We start from the raw sequence: 25522 nt of genomic DNA, 5'->3' as shown, positions 1-25522 counted from the left end.
TTGACTGTTGGAGCTTCGATAATATCTCAGTGTGACGCAAAACATTGTGTCAGTATCTGAATTCTCTTTTCTCCAATTCTATTCGTGACAACGTACTTGGCGTAAGCCCAGCCACATTGTCATTGCTTTCGTCTAGACGGGACTGATACTGCAAGGTTCTTTAAAGGGAGGACATGGGCCATTGTATGGCTCCGGCTTTCAGTTCAGTGTTGCAGTGTTCTTTGATTCGTCGACAATGTCTGCCTAAGGATGTGAGGTCATTACAACTGCGACAATTAGACAATTGTTAACTTGTTAGCAGGTGCAGAACTTGGCACATTGTGATTCTTTTTCGTGTGTGCACTGGCGTGAATGTGAAACACGGTGCATGGATTATACATGTTATAACTTTATGATTTAGCGCATTACACATTACAAAATTACAGATATACACTATTATCATGCGCCTATTTAACAACACTAATGATTGAAAATCTCCTGGCGCATAAGGAAAAAGACAATTTTTAATTTGCCACGTTCGTCCTCAGCTTTTGATTTAATAGTACAAAGGCAATAATATGATTATGCACTTGTCTTGTTGACCCTATTACATAACTTACAGGGGAATTCAGACCGCACTCCATTTCGTATTCATCTTAGTTCATCATGCGGTTCAGGATTTTTCGAACCCATCGACTGACCACAAGTTCAGTGTGCAAAAGGGGACTGGGGGTATTTCAAACCTCCAAAACAGGGTAGGACTTTTTTAGATTCCAGAACATTTAATACTCATTAAAAATATCAGTTATTACGTAAAAGAATCAAAGCTACTACTGACTTTTTTTCGATGGGGTTTCCATGCACTTTTTCATAAACTTACGGGTTGAGACAAAAGTTTATACATGTACAAGTCTTTCGAAAACTGATGACACTTAATTCTATGCCTTCGTGAAAGGTAGAAAACACCCAGGGCCCCATCTATTGGAGTCAGCCCAAACATTCTCTTTTCTTTTCAGCCTTTCTATCACTGCAAAGTCAACATTGTGATGGAAGGTGACAAGAACATCTTCATTGTTAACCTCCTGAAAACGCTATACGTTAGACGCATTTGACATACTCTCTGATAATCGACACACATTACATTTTTATTTTTGTCCTTTTTGAGGTTTGTACACTCAGTTAATTGTGAGGCAATCCTGTACTATGGGAAGACTGTAAAACGGAGCAAACAATGGTGAAAATACAGGAAGGGGAACCATCTGGTTTGATGAAAATACCGCAACACAACATCAACGTTTAACCGTGTCTGATAGGTTTTGATTGATTGAATGATTGATTGATTGATTGATTGATTTTATTTCTGCGTTTTTTAAATACATAAATATGTAATCCAAAGTCAATGTGCTAATTTAGTGAAAGTTATGAACAAAGTTTTAACGTTCTCGTAGTTGTTGTACAGACCTAACAGATGGTTAAACATAGACAAGCACACAAAATGAAATGGCTCAAGGAGCGCCTTTTTTTTCTGTATAAGTAAACGAGAGATTTTCCCCCTTCACGAATCTTGGTTAAGGACCTCCCTTTGTTGGCCGTGGGACGTCTACGATATTCACGCTGAACGTCTGATGGTTATCACCCAACGAAAGGCCGCTTTGCAGACACACGCCCCAAGTCGGAGAACAAGTATTACAAGCCGAGGAGAGATGGATCACGCTTCCTGTGAGTTACGGCTGACATTCTCAGCGCCCTGCTTATTAAAGAGCACTGTCACGTTATAACCTCCGTAGGGTAACCCTCCGAATTCCATTCAGGAAGTTGTATCATCCTTGTTACACACATTACATCTCGTGCGTTATTCTATTACATATACTGCAACTTCTGCTAGATTCGGTATTAAAATGTTAATAACAGGTGCGTTGAAATCTTAATTTCCGAGGTATTAATAAATACCCCCGTAATTTGTTGGCACCGTTCACCTTGGTGAAATAACACGGTAATATGTACCGCGGTAATTCACTTGGTACCGGCATTCCCGGTAAGCAATGCGCATGCGCATGTCTCCTACGGGGAAAATCAGGAAAATCAGAAAGAATGTCAGGTTACGTGAGAAGTGCACCGCTGTGGAATGATTCACTATCAAAACTCGTATGCGCACTTGAATTATAACCACCCTAAATACCATGGTATAAGCATACCAAATGTAAAATATCAGAGATAGAAATGCAACAAGGAAAACAGTGCTAGTATTTGGACTGATATCCTTGTACAAACGCTACGAAATTTTGCTTTCATATAGTTCATACTTTCTGTCCTAATTCCTTTCTATTCATTTAGATAATAATTAAAATGGTAATAAGAAAATGACAGAGAAGTGCATCAAAGCGTAATATCAAAAGAAGCAAAGAAATCATCAAAGGGAAATTTGCTCATTCGAAAAAGGGCGCTTTTATATGCCCAGCTTGGTCTAAGCATACAGCACATGCTTTATATTGTCCGACGAGTCGGATCGACGAAAAAATATTCATGTACTACAGTTTCTTTATGGATGCCCTAATGATAGTTTAGCACGCAGGACAATTTCTTTGGAAAATACCCTACTTCGTTGCAAATTTACTACGCCGCTATAATACTATTACCTTTACCTTATCAGGCAGTAAGTGACAAAATGCAAGAAGCTAAAGTTCTTGGGTTGTTTTTTTTTCAAGAATGGGTCGATGGTAGGTTAAAACCCAGTTTATAATTGTACCAAAATTATATAGATATTGACCAAGATACAAGTAGTTTGGGTATAGTTGCGGAAATGCATGTATCGTTTTCAAGTACTGCGTTATCGTTGTACATTAATACATAGTGCGACACGGGAGTACACCTGTCTGTGTTTATTGCACGAGTCATCACTCCTAGTAGCAACAGTTTTGTTCGTATTCGTATCCACCCCCCCCCCCCCCCCATGTAAGACATTCTGAAGGAAGTGAGAAACACGACGTTAAAGGACAAGTCCACCTTCATGTACATGTGGATTGAGCGAATGCAGTAATATCAGTAGAACACATCAGTGAAAGTTTGGGGGAAATCGGACAATCCGTTCAAAAGTTATGAATTTTCAAAGTATCTGGGCAGTCACTGCTGGATGAGAAGACTTCTACAGTGAATGATGTCATATGCGTACAACTATATAAAGAAAATAAAAAGAGAATTTCCCCAAACTTCACTTTTTGAATAAAGTGTACATTTCTTCGACTTGTTACTGGCATATGCTAAGGGTAAGATGATTCCCCCTGCCTTCTGAAAGAGAGAAGTCAAGTGTTCCGATTTATGCCAGAAAAGTGAAAATATTTTGAATTTGCTTTATTCTTTCTTTATATCGTTGTACACACGTGACATCACAAGCTATAGTAGTCTTTTCATCCAGTCTAGATTGTGTAGAAACTTCAAAAATTCATAACTTTTGAACGGATTGTCCCATTTTCCTCAAACTTTCAGTGATGTGTTCTATTAATATTGCTGCATTCACTCAACCCACATGTCTATGAAGGTGAACTTGTCCTTTAAGAAGGAAAAGGACTTCAGTGCTACTGAAATGTGGATATATAATAGGCCTAAGTGTCGGGCCCGCTACTTTGCTCTATCACAAGCAAACAGTGCCCCTCAATTAGCTACAAAATTAACTTCGACGGACTACAACTGACTTTCGAAATACAGATGTGCCACGTTGACACTTGGGCCCTGACATTAGAACGGGTGGTGTGGTATTCTATAATAGTATGTGGATGATAGAGGATTTGGAGGCCTCTTCAGTGCGGATGAGGGCATACAAACGAAGGTGAAAATGACTATTCACGAGGCAAAGACGATGTCGATAAAGAGCTACACCTACTCGTATAGAGTTGCGGCCTACCGATTGTCTAGCCAAATCGAACATTGTGCCGAGGACATCAAATTACAACAGATTGTCCGTATCATAATTATTTAAGTGTAGTCCGATGTTTTTCTCAAGGAGTATAAGCTTTTGTAGGACCCCGTCATAAGAAGACATAGAAGGCCAGAAACGGATATCATCTCAATCATGGTTACAAAATAATTATAAAATGGAATATTTGAACCGAGCATTTTCATCAACAGACTGTTAATCTATGCCATACCTACATGTCTACATGTATCTATCAATGTCTGTGGTAACGTCGTCTCTGGTGTCACTGTCATCGTCCTAATCATCCTTGGATATTTTTCTTTCATAATTTCCATTATAATCACCAGTATAGCCTATAGAAATAATACAACTTCTCATGGATTTATTTCTTCTTCTCAACTCGGGATGAAGCAGGACGTAGAAACTAGTTTTTAAAAAAAAGTATTACTTATGATATTGCTTATAGCAACGGATTCAGAGATTCACTTCAGGCTTATAATGTCCTTGAAGACTTGACCTCAAGTTTACAAACTGACATCATTTATGAATGGACTTATAAGTTGTTATTGTTCTTTATTCTCGAAACCGCAGCTATAGTCTAATTACCTGGAATCTGGAGGTTGGAATGTACGATCTGTTGACGCTCTCAATGAGTAGATCAAGCTTTTCCTCCGAGAAGATGGTATCCTCGCCGTACGTCACCTGTTCCCCGAGCGGCGGTACTTCCGTCGACGAGTTGAGCCCGCTGAGCGCCACCAGGTAATCTCGGTACGTGAACGAGTCGTTGGTGCCTGCCGTTGACGGGCCCATGGTGCAGGCGTCCTGCGGAGCGTGGAGGTAGTAGATGAGCACGACGCTTGCCTTCCCGAATGCGGCATCGTCCAGCGAGCCATCCGCGACATCAATCCCAATTATTCTAAAGAGCGTCTCTGCGGGAAGACACTGTCGAGAAACCACCAAGAGAGCCATAAGAAACGTCAGAAACAGGGTAAATAATCATTGGTATAGGGAGTATCCAAGTTCTCTTCTCTCTAAATCAAACGATGCACTCAAATATAGTGTATTCAATGCCTATAGGTCTTCTCCCGTATGAGAGTATTCCGTTTACTAAAATTTCGTCGACTGAAGTTACATGTGCATTTTCAAGAAAATGTACATGCATGTACATGCATGTACATACACATGGATTATTAATAAGGTCTGAATTCGATGATGAAGATAACTGATAAAGCAAACTGAATCGCTTTGTAACTCCATTTTTTTTCAATCAGAAAGGCTGGCGAAATAGGAATCGCAACATCAGAAAGCATAAACAAATTACATAATAAGGTGTAACTTTTTTCCTCTTCTTGAAAGACAGTATTCACTGGTATTTCTATCCTTCGTTATGATCGATTGTAGAAAAAGAAAGATTCTGTCGAGACTTTATAACAGAGACAGTGTCTCAACATTACTAAAATGCAAAATGTTGTCGGAACTTTACATCAGTACAGCAGTAACTCATCGATCGCCACACACAGAAATCTTAGAGGAAGGTAGTGCGACAACTGCGCAGTCATACCGTGTTCTCATTCTTCAACGCGGGGTTCATGCAGGTCGACAAGGAAGTAACTTTTAGAACACGTGATGGATGACGTTACTTTTAAATGTTAAAAATAATGCTTTAAAAGTAACACCATTTTCATGCCATCTTAGGATGATGTGCGAACGGTGCTTTCAAACACATGAGTACTGTGATCCTTATAAAAAAAAATAAGCACAACTCATGTGCTACTGTAACTTCACAGGAGTAACGCAGTGTTAACCTGGATGATTGACATAAACATCTACTACCATATACAGTAACTGATTTCAAATCGTGATTGTCAGCAGGGACTGTTTTTCTTTGTCAAGAATCTTATGGAAGAATTTTGCTGGATATTACAGCGGCGTCGAAAGCTGAGATACTATCTTTAATGAAAAGTGAACAAAATTTGTGCAATTTCTTCCAAGGCTCGTAAATCTATAGCCGACTACCTGCTGTTGCCGAGAGACGAGAAAACAGCGTCTACTTCTGAATATCCGCCTTTTCGCTGACTCACTCTAGGAGATATCCCCGAAGACATGAGGCTGCGAAAGGGGCTGGTTAACGGTAACAACCTTTCGTTTTGTCTTTTTCTTCTTCTTCCTTTTTTTTTTGTTTGTTTGCCGAGTGCAAACGCGAATTTTCATGAAATATTGTGGAGAGGGAGCCGTGTGACCAGTATAGGGGGTAGTCAAGCAAAAAGGTACTGAACATAAGTCTATTCATGGTATTCTTGATATACTTCGGATCTCCTTCTCCGTATACTATATTGGTAAACCAGATTCTGTCAAATGATGATACTTTGCTGGAGACTTAGCCCCACTTAAGTACTTGGAGAATTGCAACGAATTTTTCTGGAGGTTCGATTCTATACTTTGAAACTACAGTGGCGGATCTTTACGCGCGGGGGGGGGGGGGGGGGTGTCAGTCCTAGACATGACAGCTAGTCTTGTCAGGTAATTGTTTATTGTTGTTGGTAGTAGTATATATCTATCAGCGTTAATAATAACTGAAGAAGTAATAGTATAGTAGTAAAGTAGTAGTATAGCAGTTGTACTAGTAGTAGTAGCAGCAGCAGAACTTTATAGAATTAGTGATATCAATATGGTTGTTATTTTGGGGAGGAGGGGGTACAATAGTCCTATCAGTAACAGCTGGTGACTGCTTTTCCACACAACACTTTTAAAAGTTTATCCGTTCAGTGCATATTTTCATGCAATCTCAATTTAGCTTTGTGTCGTTGAAAATCCTAAACTGACAAGATGTAATCTTTCAAGCGAGAAAATTTTGGCCTTTGATATGAACGAGAGACGTGATTCTATTATTCGCCTTTTAGTGATAATCATGCTTTGCACGTTGCGCCCACAAGACAATTTCAGGACTGCACGTTTTAGATACTGTTATATTATCTGACATTTCCTTTTCGAGGGAAGGGATGGGCGGGGGAGGAGATGGGGAATAATGACAGTAAGGGCTTGTTATTATAATAACATGGGTGGAACTTGTTTTTTTTTTAATCTAATGTTGAGTTTGACAAGTTCTTGGTATCTTAATATTCGATGCTGAAATAGACAATGAACAGGTGCAATACCTTTTTAACTTCTTTTTTGGTTGCAATTAATGCCACCGCACCTTCCTCCTGCAAGACACAGGCTGGTTTCCGTGTCTGTCCTTGACTCATTTAGTTTGCGGTAGCCTTTAAAGTACAGGAAGTGTCAATCACTGAATCTGAACAGGGCATTCTCTTCAAACCTACCGAGGAGGATTATATGCTTTCGACAGATCTGAAGTACTTGCAGTTGAAAAGGAACTTCAAACTACATTCTATTCATGCTAAAAAACATCTCATAAACCAGTGGAATATTGTTTAAAATCTAATGTATAAGAAAATCAAGGGTATTTAGAGTTCCTTTGTTCTTTGTTTTTTTTTAACAGTAACATTGGTCAAAACCACACAAACAAATGAGATGAGATGTTATCTTCGCCCGTTCATGACTTCTTTAGATCATATTATACAAATTTATTTGTGTCCTATTCGTCAAACCGTTTTTACTGCTGAAATACAAATGCAAGACGATTGAACATTCTCAAACGGGGCTAAGCGTTTCCCCCAAATATTAATTCCATCGACATTTGCATGAACACAGCAAGGTTAGATTTGTGAAATGTTGACTATACACTTCATCCGATAAGCACATATCCCCTATACATGCATGTATATGTGTGACCAATATCAATTTCACAAAGCCGTATAAGCTTTAAAATCCACAACTTTCTTATGTTTCTGAACTAAATGAAATTCTGAAGTGTTATACTGATAAAAATCCCCAAATTGCGTGTAATAGCAGTTAACTACTACCTGAACAGGTCGATGAAAATGTATGGGGTGATGTTCTTTGTTTCTTTCGTGTGTCTTTTTTTCATATGCTCGGGAGTCTCATTATCTACAGCATCATTCTGCATAGTTTGACCAACATGGGTCTAGCATCAACTGTGACACACTGGGATTTCGTGGTTTGAGCGGTCCGCACGATGTATAGCTCGGATTCTGAAGGATAAGCCCCTATCGAGTCATGTGGTTCATCCTAGAGTATGCGTCCAGACTCACTGCCAGCAGAGTAAGATGCATGCACATGTGGCTTTAATACTCCAGGAGTAATTTCGTCTCTTATTCATCGCACACTCATCCCCTCAAGACGCTGACGACTTCCGAGGAACGTACTCTGCCCAGGAGAAGCTGGTCCCAAATAAGAATCATGAGAGTCCCCATAGTGGAACGTTAGGTCTCACTTTCACCTGCCCTGTTTAAAAACTGCTTTTAGTTGCATTCATCGGTTGAGCTGTAAACCCCCAGTAACCAATTGATAATATCTAGTAGCTCCATTTTGGCGCCCGAAAAGTTTCCGAAAAATTGTAATTTTATGTCACTGTCAAAAGTCGTTAGGTTGTACATAATTATCTCAAAAATTAAACTCAAATATAAATAGTTCAAAACCATGATGTAACATATCAACATGAATATACGTTAACTTTGCAACTGATTGACAAATTGCCCTACATCGACGTAAATAAGCACTGAATTGATCAGTGTTTTAGCAGTAGGCATGATAAAAATCATAGGCGTACATACTCGAGCAGGAGTCGAACCTGCATATAACTACGTCGATGTAGGGCAATTTGTCAATCAGCTGCAATGGAAACATCTCGACGGAAGAATTTCACGAATTTGAATACGTTAACTTGTTTTAAACGTCGATATATATATATATATATTTTTTTTTTTTGTGAAGTGCATTATCGCTACCAAAACAGGCCTTATCCTCATTCTTGTTCGCCCAACTTTATCCACACCGCCCTGTATAGCAAGGTGAATAAAGGTAATATGATATATATATATATATATATATATATATATATATCCTACCTTGTTTAAGATGGGGCCTTGCATACTTAGAATTATAGCCTGCATACAAGTTAACAGACATTGTATACTGTCATTCATATGTGTGATACTAATAGTGGTTATAGTAGTAGTAGTAGTAGTAGTAGTAGTAGTAGTAGTAATAGTTGCAGTAGTAGTAGAAGTAGCAGTATAGCAGTCGTAAAGTACTTTATGATATAAAAGATTGAATGCAAATATTTCTTTCATAATACCTTACTTTCAAAAAAAAGAGTGAAAACGTTCACTCATGGAGGAGTGAATTTCAGGAAAGAGTGAATTTAGAGTGAAATCGTAGTGAATTTGGAGTGAAAATATGTTTTTTTTTTCGTTAATTTTGGAGTGACCTCAGGGATCACGCAAAATCTTGGAGTGATCCCGAGGTCAGTCCAATATTAGTGAAAATAAATATTTTCATTCAAAATTTACTCCAATTTCACTCTAAGCTCACTCTTTTCTGTTTTTCACTCCTTCAAGAGTGAACATTTTCACTCGCTTTTTTGTTGTTGTCTGTTTTAGAGTAATGAGTGGAATAATCTCCGTGTTTGATGTCAGTTGTGTATTTGCTTTACAATTCAAAGTGGATAATTGTAAACGCGTCTTTTGCTCCTCATGTCTCCTTTTCTCTGCCTATGTCTGACATTCTCATTTCAATACTTTTTTCCTGCTTTCCCTGCAAATAAATCATTTCCTGAACCACATTTCATGCGTTTGCTTGCATATCAACTCTGTCGAAACATTTGTGGAGAAGCAGGACTACTCCATTTAGGTAGAAGACGTGTCAGTGTTCTGTTTTCTATTCCGAAAACTGCCTTGAAAGCCGAAAATAGAAATTGCGTTTCTTTAGGTGTTGTTGTAGTTTAATGGTATAATTCGTAAACATCTATGTCTGCAAGCTCTCAAACTTTGAAAGTCACAATATTTCTTAAACTTTCAATGAACACCTCACAAGGAAACGTTTGTTAACGATTGTGCGTGTCTGTGTGTGTGTCTGTGTGTGTGTGTCACCTTTCGACTTGGAGTAACGCCTTGCTTTCAGATTGATTTCATGCCTCATAAAACAATAATGAAATATTCGAACACAAAATTAATCTACAAGTGTTTTACTGTAAATAAGGGAATCATCGAACTCAAAGAAGTCAAAGATAAAATCATCTCTTGCGTATCATTCTAAAAAGTTATCATCTAATTATCGATATGGTAACATATATACAGTTTTAAGGGAACTTGCGGGTGATTCCTTAATCCTGCTGACACTTACAATCAAATGTAGATAAAACGCTTTTAGTTTCCTTTGTTTTGAGGAAGTTTGAGGATGTAATGATACAATGTAATGGGAAAAGTCGACCCGCGTTTGTTGATCATGGTTACAAAGAAAGGTGTAAAATGAACTTAGCTCATACATTTACTTACTTACTCTTCTTTTAGTTTTCCAGAATGATGGTGTAGGACAGGGCCTAGTTGTTCATCCATCAGGGTTAATTAAGCTATATTCTGCTGCTCTCCTTCCAAGGAAGTTACATCGAAAAGTGACATTATCCTAAAATTACGAAACACATTATACACTGTAAAAAATGCGACATGCGACATGTTTATGAACTAAACACAGTGTTAAAAATCTAAACACTTTGTTTAACATTAAAACACCCGGTGTGTATAGCACGTGTAAAGTATTGAGAGTTAGAGTGTTTAGCTTGGAGTGTTTAGTTGGAGTGTTATTCTGGTCACGCTATGTTAATCTCAATATGTCCATGTATATATGGAGAAGTGTTGGAAATGGTGTGTAAATTGCAATTTCTAGTTTCCTTTTATCACGAGAAAGTGGAAAGTGTTACGACATCAAGAGTCACTATGAAATAATTCATGTTTTAGGCCTTTCATTGAAATGCCTAACCAATAAGGAAAAAGGATAACCTAAAAATATGTAATACAACTGTAATAAATTTGTATTTTGGTTTCGCATGTACAGTCCTATATTTTAACTGCTAGAAAAAAAATGGGAGAACTACCTTTAATGATTTCGTTCATAAATGGTTTAGGGCATTACCCAAATGTTTGTTGGTTAGGCCTAAACACTTCTACTGTCAGGGTAAACAGACGCGTTTACATTTAGAACGCCTCGTAAACACGTTCTAAACACCGCACATGTTTAACATAAACACTGTGATAAGAGTACTCTACCAGTCAGCAGCGCATGTGACATGACGGCCGCGGCCACAACGCACGCAGTGGTGCCCTGTGGTGCGTGCGCTTCTAGCGCACACTCGTGCTATGCGTAGGTACCTGTACGGATGGATCTGTCTGATTGGCTGGCTGGTGCTGCCTTAGCCCTAGCAGCGTGATGTGCGTAGGCCTACAGTACGTGCGCATTCGTTCTAGGCTTGGTATCGTCCACCATTGTACTTACGACTCGATCGACTGCATGCACTGACTGTACTGTTGTACTGCATGTAAAGCTAAACGAACGGATCTAGCTAAGATGGCGTCGAAGCGATAAAGAAGTTCTAGCCTGGTCGGCCTGCATGAAACTTTGAAAGCGGTAAGTCTGCTAAGTCGGTGAATAACAAGATTTATTGCAAAATTGCCCTCGTTTAATGTAAAACTGTAGTAGGCGTAGAAATAGGCTACGCCCTGAAGATTTTGCTCGTTTGTTTTAGTTTTCTGTTTCTAAATCTAACGTTTGAACGGGGAACGCTGTAACTGTAACGTGTTAGTGTTGTTAACGTTAATACAATAGGCCTACACTCTACAGATTACCGGTACCGTAGTTATGGGTAAACTCGGCCTAGCGGGTAAACTCACTGTATTAACGAGGTTATGAAGTATCTTTCATGTGAATGACGATGGGTTAGTGACTAGATCTATATTTTGAGTGAAATTCAGTTTTATTCCCTGTAAATTCTTCATAACTCAACAGGTGGTGAAAATTGAATGTAAAGCCCACTAGGATGTCTTGAGTTGGAAAGGGATGCCGATGGCACCAAAGTGGGTGACGTGATGTCCTGACGACTGTATAAATTCTGCAAGACATCATTACCTCTGCTGGCAGAGAACGAGGCATGGTGCAGTCAGCGGAGTATTACATCAACTGGGGATAGTACATCACTGTATACTACCCATGTGGAAAGTGGAAATCAAGTAAGTACTCAAAATTGCAGAGCTAAATCAATGAAAGGGCATGTAAATGAGTTTCTATAAAATGCAGATTTTAGATGCTTTAAGTTCTTCTGTTTGTTTGTTTGTTTGTTTGGTTGGTTTTTTTTTTTTTTTTTGGGGGGGGGGGGGATTACCTACTCCCGACTCCCGAATCTAATCCATTAGGTAAAATAAATATGGAAAATTGATGTATTGCAAATATTGTTGAAAGTGTAAATTGCAGATGTGAAAATCTTCACCCAAGAGACAAAGGATACAGTAATGGTCGTAACTCTGCTTGATAATGATGATGAATAAGAAAGAAGCAACAACAACAACAAAAAAGACTTGAATTATTTCCAGAAAATTCAGCAAAGTAAGTACAAACTGACGCAAGACACCAAGGGCTAATGTGATGAAGGGACTCTGATATTCCTTTTAATTTGAACTTGCTTATGGATTCAGACAACTTTTTTGCTATCCATTCATTTTCAGAATCTATGGGAGCAGTTAAGTCCATTGTATTGAAAAGCCAACTGATTTGTTTTCCTTGTGTAATCATTTCTTTTTACTAGCACCAGTACATCATGGAAGAATTGATCAGGGATCACGCCAAACCTGTCTGGATTAGAATGAAAGATGCATGCGCTTACTTCTATACAACCCGTCTAAAAGTGCAAACATCTGAGGATTACAAGGACATCGCAAGATATACTGATACACTTGTATACAGTATATCTATAGGCCTACATGCCATATGAAGGAAATGAACCATGGATAATAATTTTGAATGTTAATAATCTTTTTCCCGCTGGCCATGTGATGTCTCACATCGTCATGATGCACTACAGACCAATTAGGAGGCATCCCACCTGTTAGAGCAACCTTTCTATTTTTTTTTTCTTCACTGACAGTGTGCATCTAAACCTGTATACACTAGAATAAAGTAAATCATATGGGGATGATAGGGTTTTGTATGCGATGGGGCTTCAGTTCTCCGTGTGTGTGTATGCGTGTGTGTATTACATAATGACGAACCTCTAAAGAAAATGAAGGTAGGGGGCCTATATAATTCGAAGAGGAATTCAATGCTTATTTGATGAAAATTGGTTTTGAAATGGCAGAGATATCCAAAACAAAGCAATTCTATTGTCCTCTGTGCTTACGATAATGGTCACCTGCATTCTTATTGCTCATAGATATGTGTAATTGTCTTTTTTTAACAGCTGGTACGTAAAATTGTAATTTTATCTAATACTAGTATGTAAAGACACTTGCTCGAAATCGTTTCGCACTCTTAAGAAAAACAGTTTTATTCACTTCATTTTATTCATCAACCAATGTACTAATTGTAATTCCCTGTTAAGATATTTCTCAAGAACTTTGTTCGAGTGGCTTTCTGTTATATTCTTGTGCAAAAAGGAATATAGAAATCAAAACAAATCAAATCAAAGTATCAGCCATATCATTTTTTCCCCTCAGGTGCTTCCAATACAATCAGCAGATATTGGACGCAAATAAGAGGCCAGTAGTTGCATTTGTTTGGAATTCTTTGCAATCTTCTTGTAGACCTGATAGGAAATGCAGTATTCGGTAGTTAATATTTTCTTTTTGGGATATTCTTGAAATCGGTCACATGGAGAGAGGTATTAGAAATGTAGTACAACATGTGTGGAGAACAGGGAGGGGTCTTGCAACTGACTGACAAATTGACAAGGGAGGAGTCTTGCTGATCACATCGCGTGCTCATGACAGCCTTGCATACCCTCCCGCCTCCAGTTGCAATGCATTATTTTTTTTTTCATATCCTCTTGTCTTTACCAAAAATTCTGCTGTGTCGAGATTGAAAGTAGCCCTCCATACCTTGATTATGTGGAGTATGATGAGACTGATTAGACTCTAATAGACTATGCATGTATACCCATTGAGTTTGACTTCTTTCTTCAAGGTTCTAGCAAGGTAGAAGTTTTTTCTCACTCACCCCTTGAAATCCACTAACATTCTAATATTTCTCTCAAAATAGCAAAAGTGAAAAATCCATACAGTACTGTTAGCCTACATGTACTTTCAGTGATCGTCGCAATGAAAAGAACTCATGTATGTATTTAAGTTCCATTATTGGTACTGATCAGGGAGTGCAGATGTTCACCACAGGCTAAATACAGAGAAAACATTTTTTTTTTCTTTGGTCTCTTTATGATGGAGTGCATCATCTACACTCCCTGACCAGTACCAATACGACCATAGTGTTGTGCATGGTATAACTTGCCGTGAGCCTAATCTGGTTCAGGTACACCCCAAAGTACTTTGCCAATAATTGATGCAATCTTCAAGGTCGGCATGGATTTCTTCACAGACTGTAGTTATGTTCCTGGAGGTGTTACATACATGTCAAGCTTCCGAAGCGTTGAGTTGCAAGTCACAATCAACAAGTTTATTAGTTTGTTTTACAATTCTAAGAATTAGTTCTGAATACAGTAGAAAGACGGTAATTCTTGAAAGTAGGCCAAGAATTACATGTGGCTGAAAAGTAATTGTTTAATGCAATATTTTTTTGTTCTCCAAAATGAGAACACATTTGTGCCATTTCCTGCATATACAGACTTTATTGTGTGTATAGGAAAGAATTTCATTTACGTCTTCGTGTACATGCCAGTGACTCCCAGGTATCTTGCATTTAACTCAGTATTGTGTCGTATAGCAAAATATGGCAATATTTAAAGGGGAAATGCAGTCCAAATACAATTTAGTCTGATAAGAAAGAGTAAAATATCAAGAGTTCATTGGTAAAATTTTGATCGAAATCGGATGTAAAATAAGGAAGTTATGACATTTTGAAGTTTCGCTAATTTTTGAGGAAACAGTTCTTGAATGGTTGATATGAATATGCAAATGGCAACATGGGCATGTCGTTCCCTCACAACTTACTTAATGTCAAATTTTTCATTCAAACGCAATTATTCCCGAGGCTCAAGTCCTAATATATCTAACTGATCACTTTTCTGAAGGTATTCAACCAGCAATACCATAATGTTTCACATTTCATTAACATAAACATTGAATTTCATCATTTTTTTTTTTTACACGATCAATGGAAAATTGTGAGGTTATGGCATGGTCAACTCACTCATTTGCATATTCCACTTTTAACTGCTTTGCAGAAATTAGCAAAACTTCAAAATTTTATAAATTCCTTTTTTATCATCCGATTTCATTCAAATTTTTACTGTTTAACTTGTAAGATTTTACTCTTTTTTATCAGACTATCTTATTTATTGGACTCGATTTCCCCTTTAAAGGATTTTAACTTATTATTCATCAGATATTGCCCAAGATTTGATTTATGTTTTGATAACTTGCATTCAGAGAATTGCCTTTGACTCTTGTAGCCAAAATGTTTGTGAAAGCTAACCCAGGTCTTCCCTGGTATTATGCGATGTAAGTGTGCTGATGATTTGGTACATACTGGGTAAATTCTATATAATGTTATGCGTTTATCTCATTCCATCAAAAAAAAAAAAGGTGGAAACAATCCACTTTACATTAATAAATACATGGGAATTAACATGCATGATCATTTAAACACGTAGAAATTACCATGTATGAATGTATGTGTTAACATGTCACATATAAACACGTGGAAATTACCATGTATGATGTGTAAACATGTCTCATATAAACACTCAGCATGTATAAGGTGTAAACATGTATCATATAAACACTGAGGAATTGCGATGTTTAATATGTAAACATGTCACATGTTTAGTGTATGCAATGTTGTGATCGATCTAAAAATCAGACATGTGTTCTGAGAATAAACACTTCAATGGCAAATAAACATGTCGCAGTGTTTTTAATCTGTCACAGCGAATAAACATGTCGCAGTGTTTACATCGTAAACAGTGCGTCATGTTTATTTTTTGGTTCAGTGTTTAGATCTTAAACACTGTGGGTGATTATGTGACTGTGTGGTGTTTAGTATTTAAACACTGTGAGTGATTATGGTGTAAACGTTTGGTGTTTAGGCTATAAACAGAGCAGGTGTTTAGTTTTTAAACATCACAACCGTTTAAAGCATAAACATGTGTGTGTGATAAACACCTAGGGTGTGCTGAAAATAAACACAGCATGTGTTTAGTTCCTAAACATGTTTAATATATAAACGCGTCGCAGTGTTTTTAAACTGTCACAGAAAAGTGTTTAGTTAGGTGTTTAGAAACTAAACAAATTTTTTACAGTGTACATGTAGGATGGCAGGGAGGGGTGTAAGCTGCTGAAGATCATGAACCTAAAGTGAAATTATTCATAGTCAAATACAACATCCTTCCAGTGCTCATGTAATGACACCATAATACCTTAAGGAAGATTATTTTAACTTTCAGTAAAACACCTTATGACAGCACAAAATAATGGGGATCATGTTTATGATAACAATGATTCTTATGATGATACTGACTGTAAAAATTATGCAACACCTAATGTTTCTGAAAACAATGATTCTTATGATAATACTGATTGTAAAGATTATGCAACACCTAAACAGACTTTGCCCAACCGATTGATGGCGATCGCATCAGCATTCAACCACTATTATCTATACGATAGACTCTTGAATTTTCATTCGCTGAAAGAAGAGATATTGCATCTCACGTGACAGAGCGCAACTTTTTTTATCTTGTGAGAAATTTTGTAACATCGTTACCATTCAATCGATGATGGTTATTTAGATAATCATTATAATTTTGATTGTAAGGATAGAATTGCTAGGACCAGGAAGACATTGTACCATTGTCACCTCACCTCAACACAAACAAAACATTGATAATGGAAAGGCATTGGACGTATTGGGAATTCCGTAATTTGTGGGAGATATTATCAATTTACAACTATACCGTCAAATGAAATATTTTGGTAATGAAACATAAAATATACAATTATTAAATCATTAAAAGGCGGGTGAAACCCAAATATGATGGATTGAGTGAATGCAGCAATAGAAGAACACATCAGTGAAGTTTCATTTTATATGAAAAGTACACATTAATCCTTTCTGTGCCAATTAGTCAAATGTACACAAATGTCACGCACGTACCTATGAACTGGAAATGAACGTGACAGGAAGAGGGTAAAGGGTAATTGACTTCCTCCTGTTCTCTGAAAGAAAATGATTATTCATTTTTCAAAATATGTGGAATTCTCTTTATATTTTCTTCATATCCTTGTCCATGCGTGACATGACGAAATGTTGTAGTCTTAATTCTCATCTACCAATGAATATAGCACAGAAGCTTTAAACTCTCATAACTTTTGAATGAATTGTCCAACATCCTCAAAAATCATTAATGTATTCTTAAATCACTGCATTCACTCAACCCAGCTTAGTGAAGGTGAATTATCTATTGTAAGAGTTTATGTACACATGGTTGAAGGTATGACTCTTTCTTCGCATGTACGAATTTATGCAATCAGCAGCATCTGCTACTATTGTTTGCCTTTTTGCGTGATTTTTTTTAATGTGGTCTTTGTATTGTTAAACAAAATTTCATTTCATTTCATCTCATTTCTACATCTGATAAAAATGATTACGAAGAATAAAAGAAGTATACATAGAACATAGGAAAATACAGAAAAAAATACTACCACTTTGACAAGAGATTACACACTACGAAAAAATATTCAATTGAAATAAAGAATATAAAAAAGACATTTCGACGAGTATGGTCTCCGTATCAGAAAAGTTATTTGAGAAAGGCAGTAGCTCTATAAGGAATGATATATGAATTCCTTCATATTCTTATTTGATATAATGATAGATGATTATAGACTGGTTGATGACCTGGACCCTTTTCGGTTTCTTTTTTTCCTTCGTTTTTTTCTAAAGGAAATCCTGAGGAGGAAAATAAACGTCAGATGCTGGGGTAGTGAGGATCTGGCACAGGCGCGTCCAGAGCTGACACAAGGGGCCACACCGATCTTTTACCCTATCGCAAGAGATCGAAGAGAGGAGTATTTTTAGAAGGTATCAACTCCTTTTTAACCCCTCCTCGCGGGAGATGATGTTTCACATCAAGAAAGTCAGGGTGTCGACTTGATCCAGAAGTGATCCTTTATTTTTGCACCCTCTTTCTGTGGATCAAACTACTGTGCAGAAGGTTGTCCATACCATTCCAAAAGATCCTAGAGAAAAGGCTATGACTGGAGATTTCAAGTAAATATCACTTGGGGCTCAACTCGCTTTCTACAATGTTTTAGGCAGATCAAGGATTCTATTTTTTTATCGCTGGAAAACAGCCTGTCGCCCTCTGAGAGACGAATTCAAGTACGTCATTGACCATGTCGAGGTCGAGATTATAATACATATGACTCTGCTTTTGTAATAAAAAGCATCAATATTTGAATGTCTGATAATTAACACTGAGGGGACACGTCAGGAACAACCTTTAGTTGTCTAAAGCACATCAGCTCATCAAATTTCATAATCATACCCTTTTCCCATTCTCTCTGCTTCTCTTTTCCTTTGAAGTGGGTGTGAAAGAGCTGAAACATACCTTGATACATGAAAACATGTACAAACTACCACACAAAATGGCAAAGAGTTGATAATAGTATATCATCACATGTTAGGAAAAAGCCAAGATCGAGTTTCATTCGCGCTTTATCTTATCTTTTTCGTCTCATTTTTTCCGCGGTTTTTGTTTTATTTTGTTTTGTTGTTGTTTTTGTTTTTGCCTTTTTTTCTGTTTCACCGGTGCCGTATAATTTCAGTCCAAGTCCAGGCCTACTTCCCGAGATATTTGCGTCTGCACGTCCGTCGTAGGTGACATATCGACACAGAGATACGCGCCTCGACGGTATTCTTAGTCGTCCCTCTGGAACTCCACACAATTTTAACAGATAATGAAAGTGTTTCGCTGCGTTATACCTCTCAGGAAAAATGTTGTGTTGAACCTGTCCCTGCATGATTAAAAGTAACTAACTGTTCTAAACTCTAACCTTCAGTGGACCTCTAATGATAATAATAATACTAATAATAATAATAATAATAATAATAATAATAATAATAATAATAATACATTTATAAAGCGCATAATAAGCACATGCTTCTCTATGCGCTGTACAATTCAGATACAACATACAAACAAATGACTAACAAATGTAACAATCAGCATAATAAATACAATAATTAACAAAAGGGGTAATGAATGTTTATCTTAATCAAGGGAGACGGAAAAGGTGAGTTTTAAGACTGGATTTGAAATTTGCAAAATTGAGTGCACGTCGAATGTTTTGTGGGAGATTGTTCCAAAGATTAGGTCCAGCAACTGCAAAAGATCTGCCCCTGTAATATGACGTGTTGGTTCTGGGTGTGTGAAGAAGCGCTTGGGTGCTTGAGCGAATGTTGCGAGGAGGGTGGTACTGCTTGAGCAAATCTGCCAGATATGTTGGGGAAGAACTATGTTGTGCCTTGTAGGTCAGCAATATGAGTTTGAACATTATGCGTTTGTCAGCAGGTAGCCAGTGTAATTCTTTGAGGGTATGGGTTATACTTTGTTGACGAGGAGTTCGTGTGAAAAGCCTGGCTGCGATGTTCTGCAGCATCTGAATGCGGTGGATGTCGGTAGAAGAAAGGCCATACAACAAGCTGTTGCAGAAGTCTATCCGGCTGGTGACAAATGCATGAACCAGAGTGAGTGGAGCTTTATTTGTGAGGAAACCTCTGACTTGACTGATGCATCTGATTGCTCACCTTAACATCCACGTAAATTGATACCTATACAATATTTTAGCGAGCACTGCGGTTATTGCATTATAATTTATATTCCCTCCCCCACCCCAGACGTAAGCTGAAATGCTGATGATAATGAAAGGTAAAGTTATTTTACAATCAATGACACACACGGTATTGACAGTGTGATGCGCCGTTAGATTGTAGACTCTGTTTCCGTTTCTGTTGGCCTGAAGTGACTTCTGATTATTAACAGATGCAGTTCACCTTTGACATCAATCAACTTGATCTATACATTGTACAACCCAGGTCCGAAGAGTGATATTCAAGCGATATTCACATCCTGGCTTTCTTGATCCTTTCCGACGTCTCAATTAGATTCACACAGCCCCTGTCACCTCGACGCGGTGGTACTAATACAATCATATAAGACTTGCTGACCACTAACAAGGGACAGACAAGTATCCTGTGGTGACCACTTGTTGATAGCTAGGGCAGGTCAGCGGTCATAGAGGTTGATTGTCCATCCTGTAGCAGTTTGGTCAGGATCAGTCTCCTATATCTGCATGCCGTATTTCGGTTGGCTTGACCTATATCATCAGAATTATCAATAACGCCGGATATTTATCTCATACAAATGAATTTTTTCACAAGAATAAAATTCTGAAATTGATTGATTTGTTTGATTACAATCTAGGTATTTTCATGTATAAGTACTCAACGAATGATCTTCCTGATGTTTTTCTTCACATGTTCAAAAGAAACTACTCAGTTCACAATTATCCCACCCGCCAACGGGACGCTTATCACCTTCCACGTACTCGCACAATTTTCGCGATGAAAACAATTATGTATGCGGGACCGAAATACTGGAATGACCTCCCCCCTGAACTCAAAGGTTGTTTATCACTATCATCCTTCAAATGCAAATTAAGACAGTATTTATTGAATAATTACGCTACATCAGCTCATCGAAATTCTGTTTTGTGCTGTCCAGGACTATCCCGTTATACTGTACTCCAGGGTTGTTGTCATGTAAAACCATGCAGACTTTAAGAGCCCAGCTGTTTGCGCCCTTAAATTCTATCACTGTGTTTATGTATATTTTTCCTTCTTTAAAGATAGCTGGGACGAGAAAACAGCTGGTATTTCACATTCTCACTGCACTGCAACTGGTTGTTCGATGTCTTTTTTAATGGATTTGCAGGTGCATGTGTTCCCTTCTTAATACACGCAATGTACACATTTCTAATACTGTCTGAACGGTATCATTGTTATTATAACTATATGAAGTCATATTGTATTGCCAGAACGACAATGGTTCATCCGCCTATATACAGCATGTGGCTTTTCCGATCCCTAACCTGCACTAGAGAAGAATTTTGTTATATAACTGTATATTTGTACTTTTTTATTTTTTTTTTTGTTTTTCTCTTATGTTCCGGTCATTGTTGTACCCGTGCTCCCCTTCTCAATCTTAAACTCGTTTTTAACCGGGACCTACGCTCAACAAGCTCGCTTTTTAAGTAGGTTCCTTCATATTTCTTTAGCATTCATTCACAGATTCCAAACTGAACAGATCGACCACTATTATGTTTTACATATTTGCAATATTCTATGTATGTCAAGTATTTCATTTAATTTTGTTATATTTGATGTAATTTTTCATCGAGAAATATGAAATAAATTGAAATTGAATTGAAATTGAATATATATGACGAGGCATTTGAAGCAGTTGTTTTATGTACAATATTCTGTAGAGTGTGTCTTGTCTATAGATGAATATTATGATGGATGTGCAGTAGACGTGGTTGAACTTTCATAAAAGTGTCTAGTGTGATTTGTAGTCTGATTGGTAGGCCTAAACGTCTAACTTCTCCCCCCAGTACGGAACAATGCAATCTTATACGGTATGACATTTTGATTTCTCATCAGCATTCAACTACAATAATTCGCCTCAACTCACGTGGTTTTTGTTCATTCTTTGGCAATAGCGGTCGATTAGCAGATCTGTACAGAAATTCTCTTTTGTCTTTGTCATGTATTGTTACTTCACACTCATGAATCCTACAGAGCGATATGGTCTTCACGGTCCAACTGTATAGTCAGCTGCACAGTCCGTTTATGATTGTCATAGAAAACAGCCTGGTTAGTACACTCAGTAATCATACAGTTATATAGACGCACAACATAAACACACACACACATACACATAAACACACCTACCCCCCTCCATACTCGTAATACCCTAGCACACATACACACCTATACTTGTATAGACAATTGTGAGCATTTAAAGGGATAGTGCAGTTTCGTTTGAAATGGATATTGCGGTTTCCAAAGTTTTTTGATGATGATTTTTTTTTTAGATGAGAAATTTCTTATGGAATATGAAAGAACATAATTTTTTTAAGAGGAATTAAAAGTTCTTTTGATGAATTGGTTTTGAAATGGCTGAGATATCCAAAACAATGCGATCCTAATAAGAGGTGGGACCCACCTGTTATCATAAGCGCTCTGCTTTACTTTGTGTTTTGGATACTTCAGCCATTTTAAAACAGATTTTCATGAAATAAACTTTGAATTTCTCTTAGAAGTGTATGCTTTTTAATCTTTAATAAAATGATTTCTAAGTATCTTGCAAAAATTTAAAAGCTGAATCCTCACCTCAACCAATACTATATCATCCCTTTAAGCTGCTGTCCCGCTGACGATCCATCGTTAATATCTTGGAGTTTAAAAGTTCACATGGCGGATACGGAGATGCTACTATAAATACTCTCTAATATGGACGAAAATGTGCTCCTCTGGACCCGCATAGCCGATGATTCACTTGTTGCAAGCTGGAAGTTAATTCGACGTGGGGACAGAGGGATTCGGTGAGGAGGGAGTGTAGTGACTATGACCCGTTATATATACACAAATAGTAATGAAATTAAATAAGCATCACATCACCGAATGTGTTCACCAGTACACAAAAATCACTTTCACAGAACCTCTAATTTACAAATGCGTTCCATCGTAACGAAAGTCAAACAAATATTCATTTTCTGACTCATCCAAGTGATAAATGTTTTGGTTCGCTCTATTCGAAACCTGCCACAAGAAATATAAGGAGTCGACTTTGCCAACAGAAAGACGAATTTGTCTAGAAAACGGGCCCAAAAGTTGCAGTTCCGCTTTGAAGATTATAGGAGATGAATGAAAATTAGAAATACACTGTAAGTATGCTTCGTACAAACGAATAACTGTCTTTGTATCTCAGGTTCCTTTACCTTGTGACTGTGAGGGTGACGTTAGAATACGGAAGCGTCGAGTTCTGAAGAAATGAACAAATTCCAAAGGCATTTTCCAGCTAAAGTTTTCTTATGGCAAGGCGGTGACTGGTAACAGGACTTATTACATGGATCTCTCTAGCCACATAACTGAATGTACTGCATCTCTCATTCCTAAAACCCTGTAAATGTGATAGATAGGAGGAATAGCTATCCTCTTTAAACTTTAGTATAGACGCCGTAGCTCTACTATCTCTTCATCGTCTATTCTTCCGTTTATGATTATCATACATAGATAAAGATTTCATTTGTTTATGCAAGTAGTGTTTGTCTCCTGTTATTTGTATCCGTAAGGTGGCGGTAATTTGTGTTCTTAAACGTTACATTTGTGGTCATGTTAAGCAGCATGAGAACATGGAGAAAATGAGTTCCCGCCTCAGATTTGGCGTCATGGGATCTGCACTTCATGTTCTGAGTTGCAGAGAAGTAATGCAGACGCAACAGAGTTTGCTTCAAATATTTGTTTATATATATCTACACTGCTGTTAACAACCCTTCATATGCGTCTTTATATATATATATATATATATATATATATATATATATATACACGTTTAAATGTATACCTATATTGTCTATGTATCATGTAGGCCTATAAACTTGTGGCCCGTGTCCTTGTGTGTCCACTTGAATTTAATGAAAATAATAATGTAAACAACTAAATAACTTGATGATATAGCTAACTTGATATCCTTAATTTCAATTGATTCTAAATTAGAGCCATTTGCTGCCTGCATTTGAGATGTATTAACAAAGATGTACAATACTACCATTAAAACTGGTCTCATATCCCTCGATGAACTGGTTTTAATCTTTAAGTTTCCACCAATATATAGGGGTAGCGGAGGCAAACCTTAGAAAACTAATTACATACTTGTAGCTTTTTGTTTTGCTATATGAATAAATTATTTATTGGAGAAATGGTAAATTTCCCACTTTTGTCCCACCTGCTGAACCTTCTAACCTTTTGAAAGTTCAATTCTGTAATAGCATGAATGAAAAAAAATGTAATTGTTACCTATTTGTTTCCTTGGGAATAATTCAGCTGAATATTATATTAGATCTATATCAAACCATAATAGATATTTTACTCTCACTGGTAGCTTGGGGACTCGATACAAAGGTACACATCGGATCGAGTTGGCCTGTGTAAAGATGTTTGAATTGAAAAAAAAAAATAAACAAATATTGTAGGACTAGAATGTTCCTGAGGTTCATTAGGCCGTAGCCATTAGTTATTGCTCTTCATGTGCAACTCACTCTTTTCTCTGCTTGTAAAAACCTCAAGTATGCCAAAAAAAAAACAACAAATGATTTATCCACTGACATAGCAACGCAAGTGGCTAATTGCATAACCCATTGAAAGTGCTTTTGTTCTTCTTTGGCAGTGCTCTTCATCTATAGAGCGTGTGCAATCGAAAGAGAACAATGGGTTTGCACACTGACATGTAGTCCGAGTACGTGCAAATATGGACAGCTTTTTTATTCTTTTATTTTTTTTTTGAAGGAGAAGCAATGATTTGAGTTCAGTCTTTTCACAAGCCAAAACGATATTACAGTAAGTGATGTAAGACTGTATGACAGAATGTAAATGCATGAACTTCCGTAAATTCAGTGGTCAGAGTCTTTTTATTAAGCCCTATAAAAAAGTAGATACTCTATCCTCTCGAAAGAAAATAGCTTTTAACACAACAACAACAACAACAACAACAAAATCTTACCCAGTCACAGACCTCCGGCTTGTTGGAGCGGTAACAGTCAACCCGCTGCAAGAGTGTGTCTATCAGGAGCTGCGTTTGAGCGAGGTCCAACCGGGCCCCGAGCTTGGTCTCCTGCTTCTGCTGCAGCAGTCTGGCCACCCTTTCGAACGGTCCGTTGCGGCCGTGAATCTGCCCAGCCGCAGATTGGAAGAGGGCAGACCAGACGAAGACGAAGTAACTCAAAGTTCGCAGACATGAGAAAACTCGGACCCTGACCATGGGGGACACGAAGCATATCAACTGCATTCCTCGCCCCATGACGTATGACTGATTAGTCCTCGATAATATCCAAACCTACGAGATTAATCAAGAGATGCTTTGCCGCTGCCGAATTCCATTTGGGGAAGAAAGCTCGCTCTCTTAGTCCGAGCAGTTAAACTTGCTCTCTGTCGCTCGGCGAACGAAACTTATGACGGCAGGACTTCGAGATAATTAAACTCAAACATATCACTTTTAAATACTGGTGAATCAAACTTTTCGAGTGAATTCTCGAAGTTAAAAGACACTCTCTTCCCGCAACAATTAAGAATCAACCACTTTACGCGCAATCACCTATAACTGTTGTAAGTATACAAGACCTTGGTTGAAGTTTTCTTGGCGGCAAGGTTTAGCCAATCATCGCGCGTCATTTGCAAGCAAGGCGCACTGACAGTAAGCTCCGCTGTGGTGTGCCC

General features: G+C 37.7%; 1 protein-coding gene across 1 annotated transcript in view; it reads right to left on the bottom strand.

Annotated features, from left to right (window-relative positions):
• Positions 1–25106, bottom strand: part of LOC139729943 (zinc transporter ZIP12-like) — a 60565-nt gene extending 35459 nt beyond the window's left edge. Inside the window, exons 1-2 of the mRNA XM_071640864.1 lie at positions 24810–25106; positions 4496–4831 (exon numbers count right to left, since the gene is read on the bottom strand). Of these exons, the coding sequence (XP_071496965.1) occupies positions 4496–4831; positions 24810–25106 (633 nt within the window). The remainder of the gene's footprint in view (positions 1–4495; positions 4832–24809) is intronic.
• Positions 25107–25522: the final 416 nt, after the last annotated feature.

The sequence above is a fragment of the Diadema antillarum genome, unplaced genomic scaffold, assembly GCF_040938485.1.
Source record: "Diadema antillarum isolate AM-2024a unplaced genomic scaffold, OU_Dant_1.0 seq00000271_RagTag, whole genome shotgun sequence".
Taxonomy (NCBI): domain Eukaryota; kingdom Metazoa; phylum Echinodermata; class Echinoidea; order Diadematoida; family Diadematidae; genus Diadema; species Diadema antillarum.
This window is presented reverse-complemented; position numbering and strand designations above follow the sequence as displayed.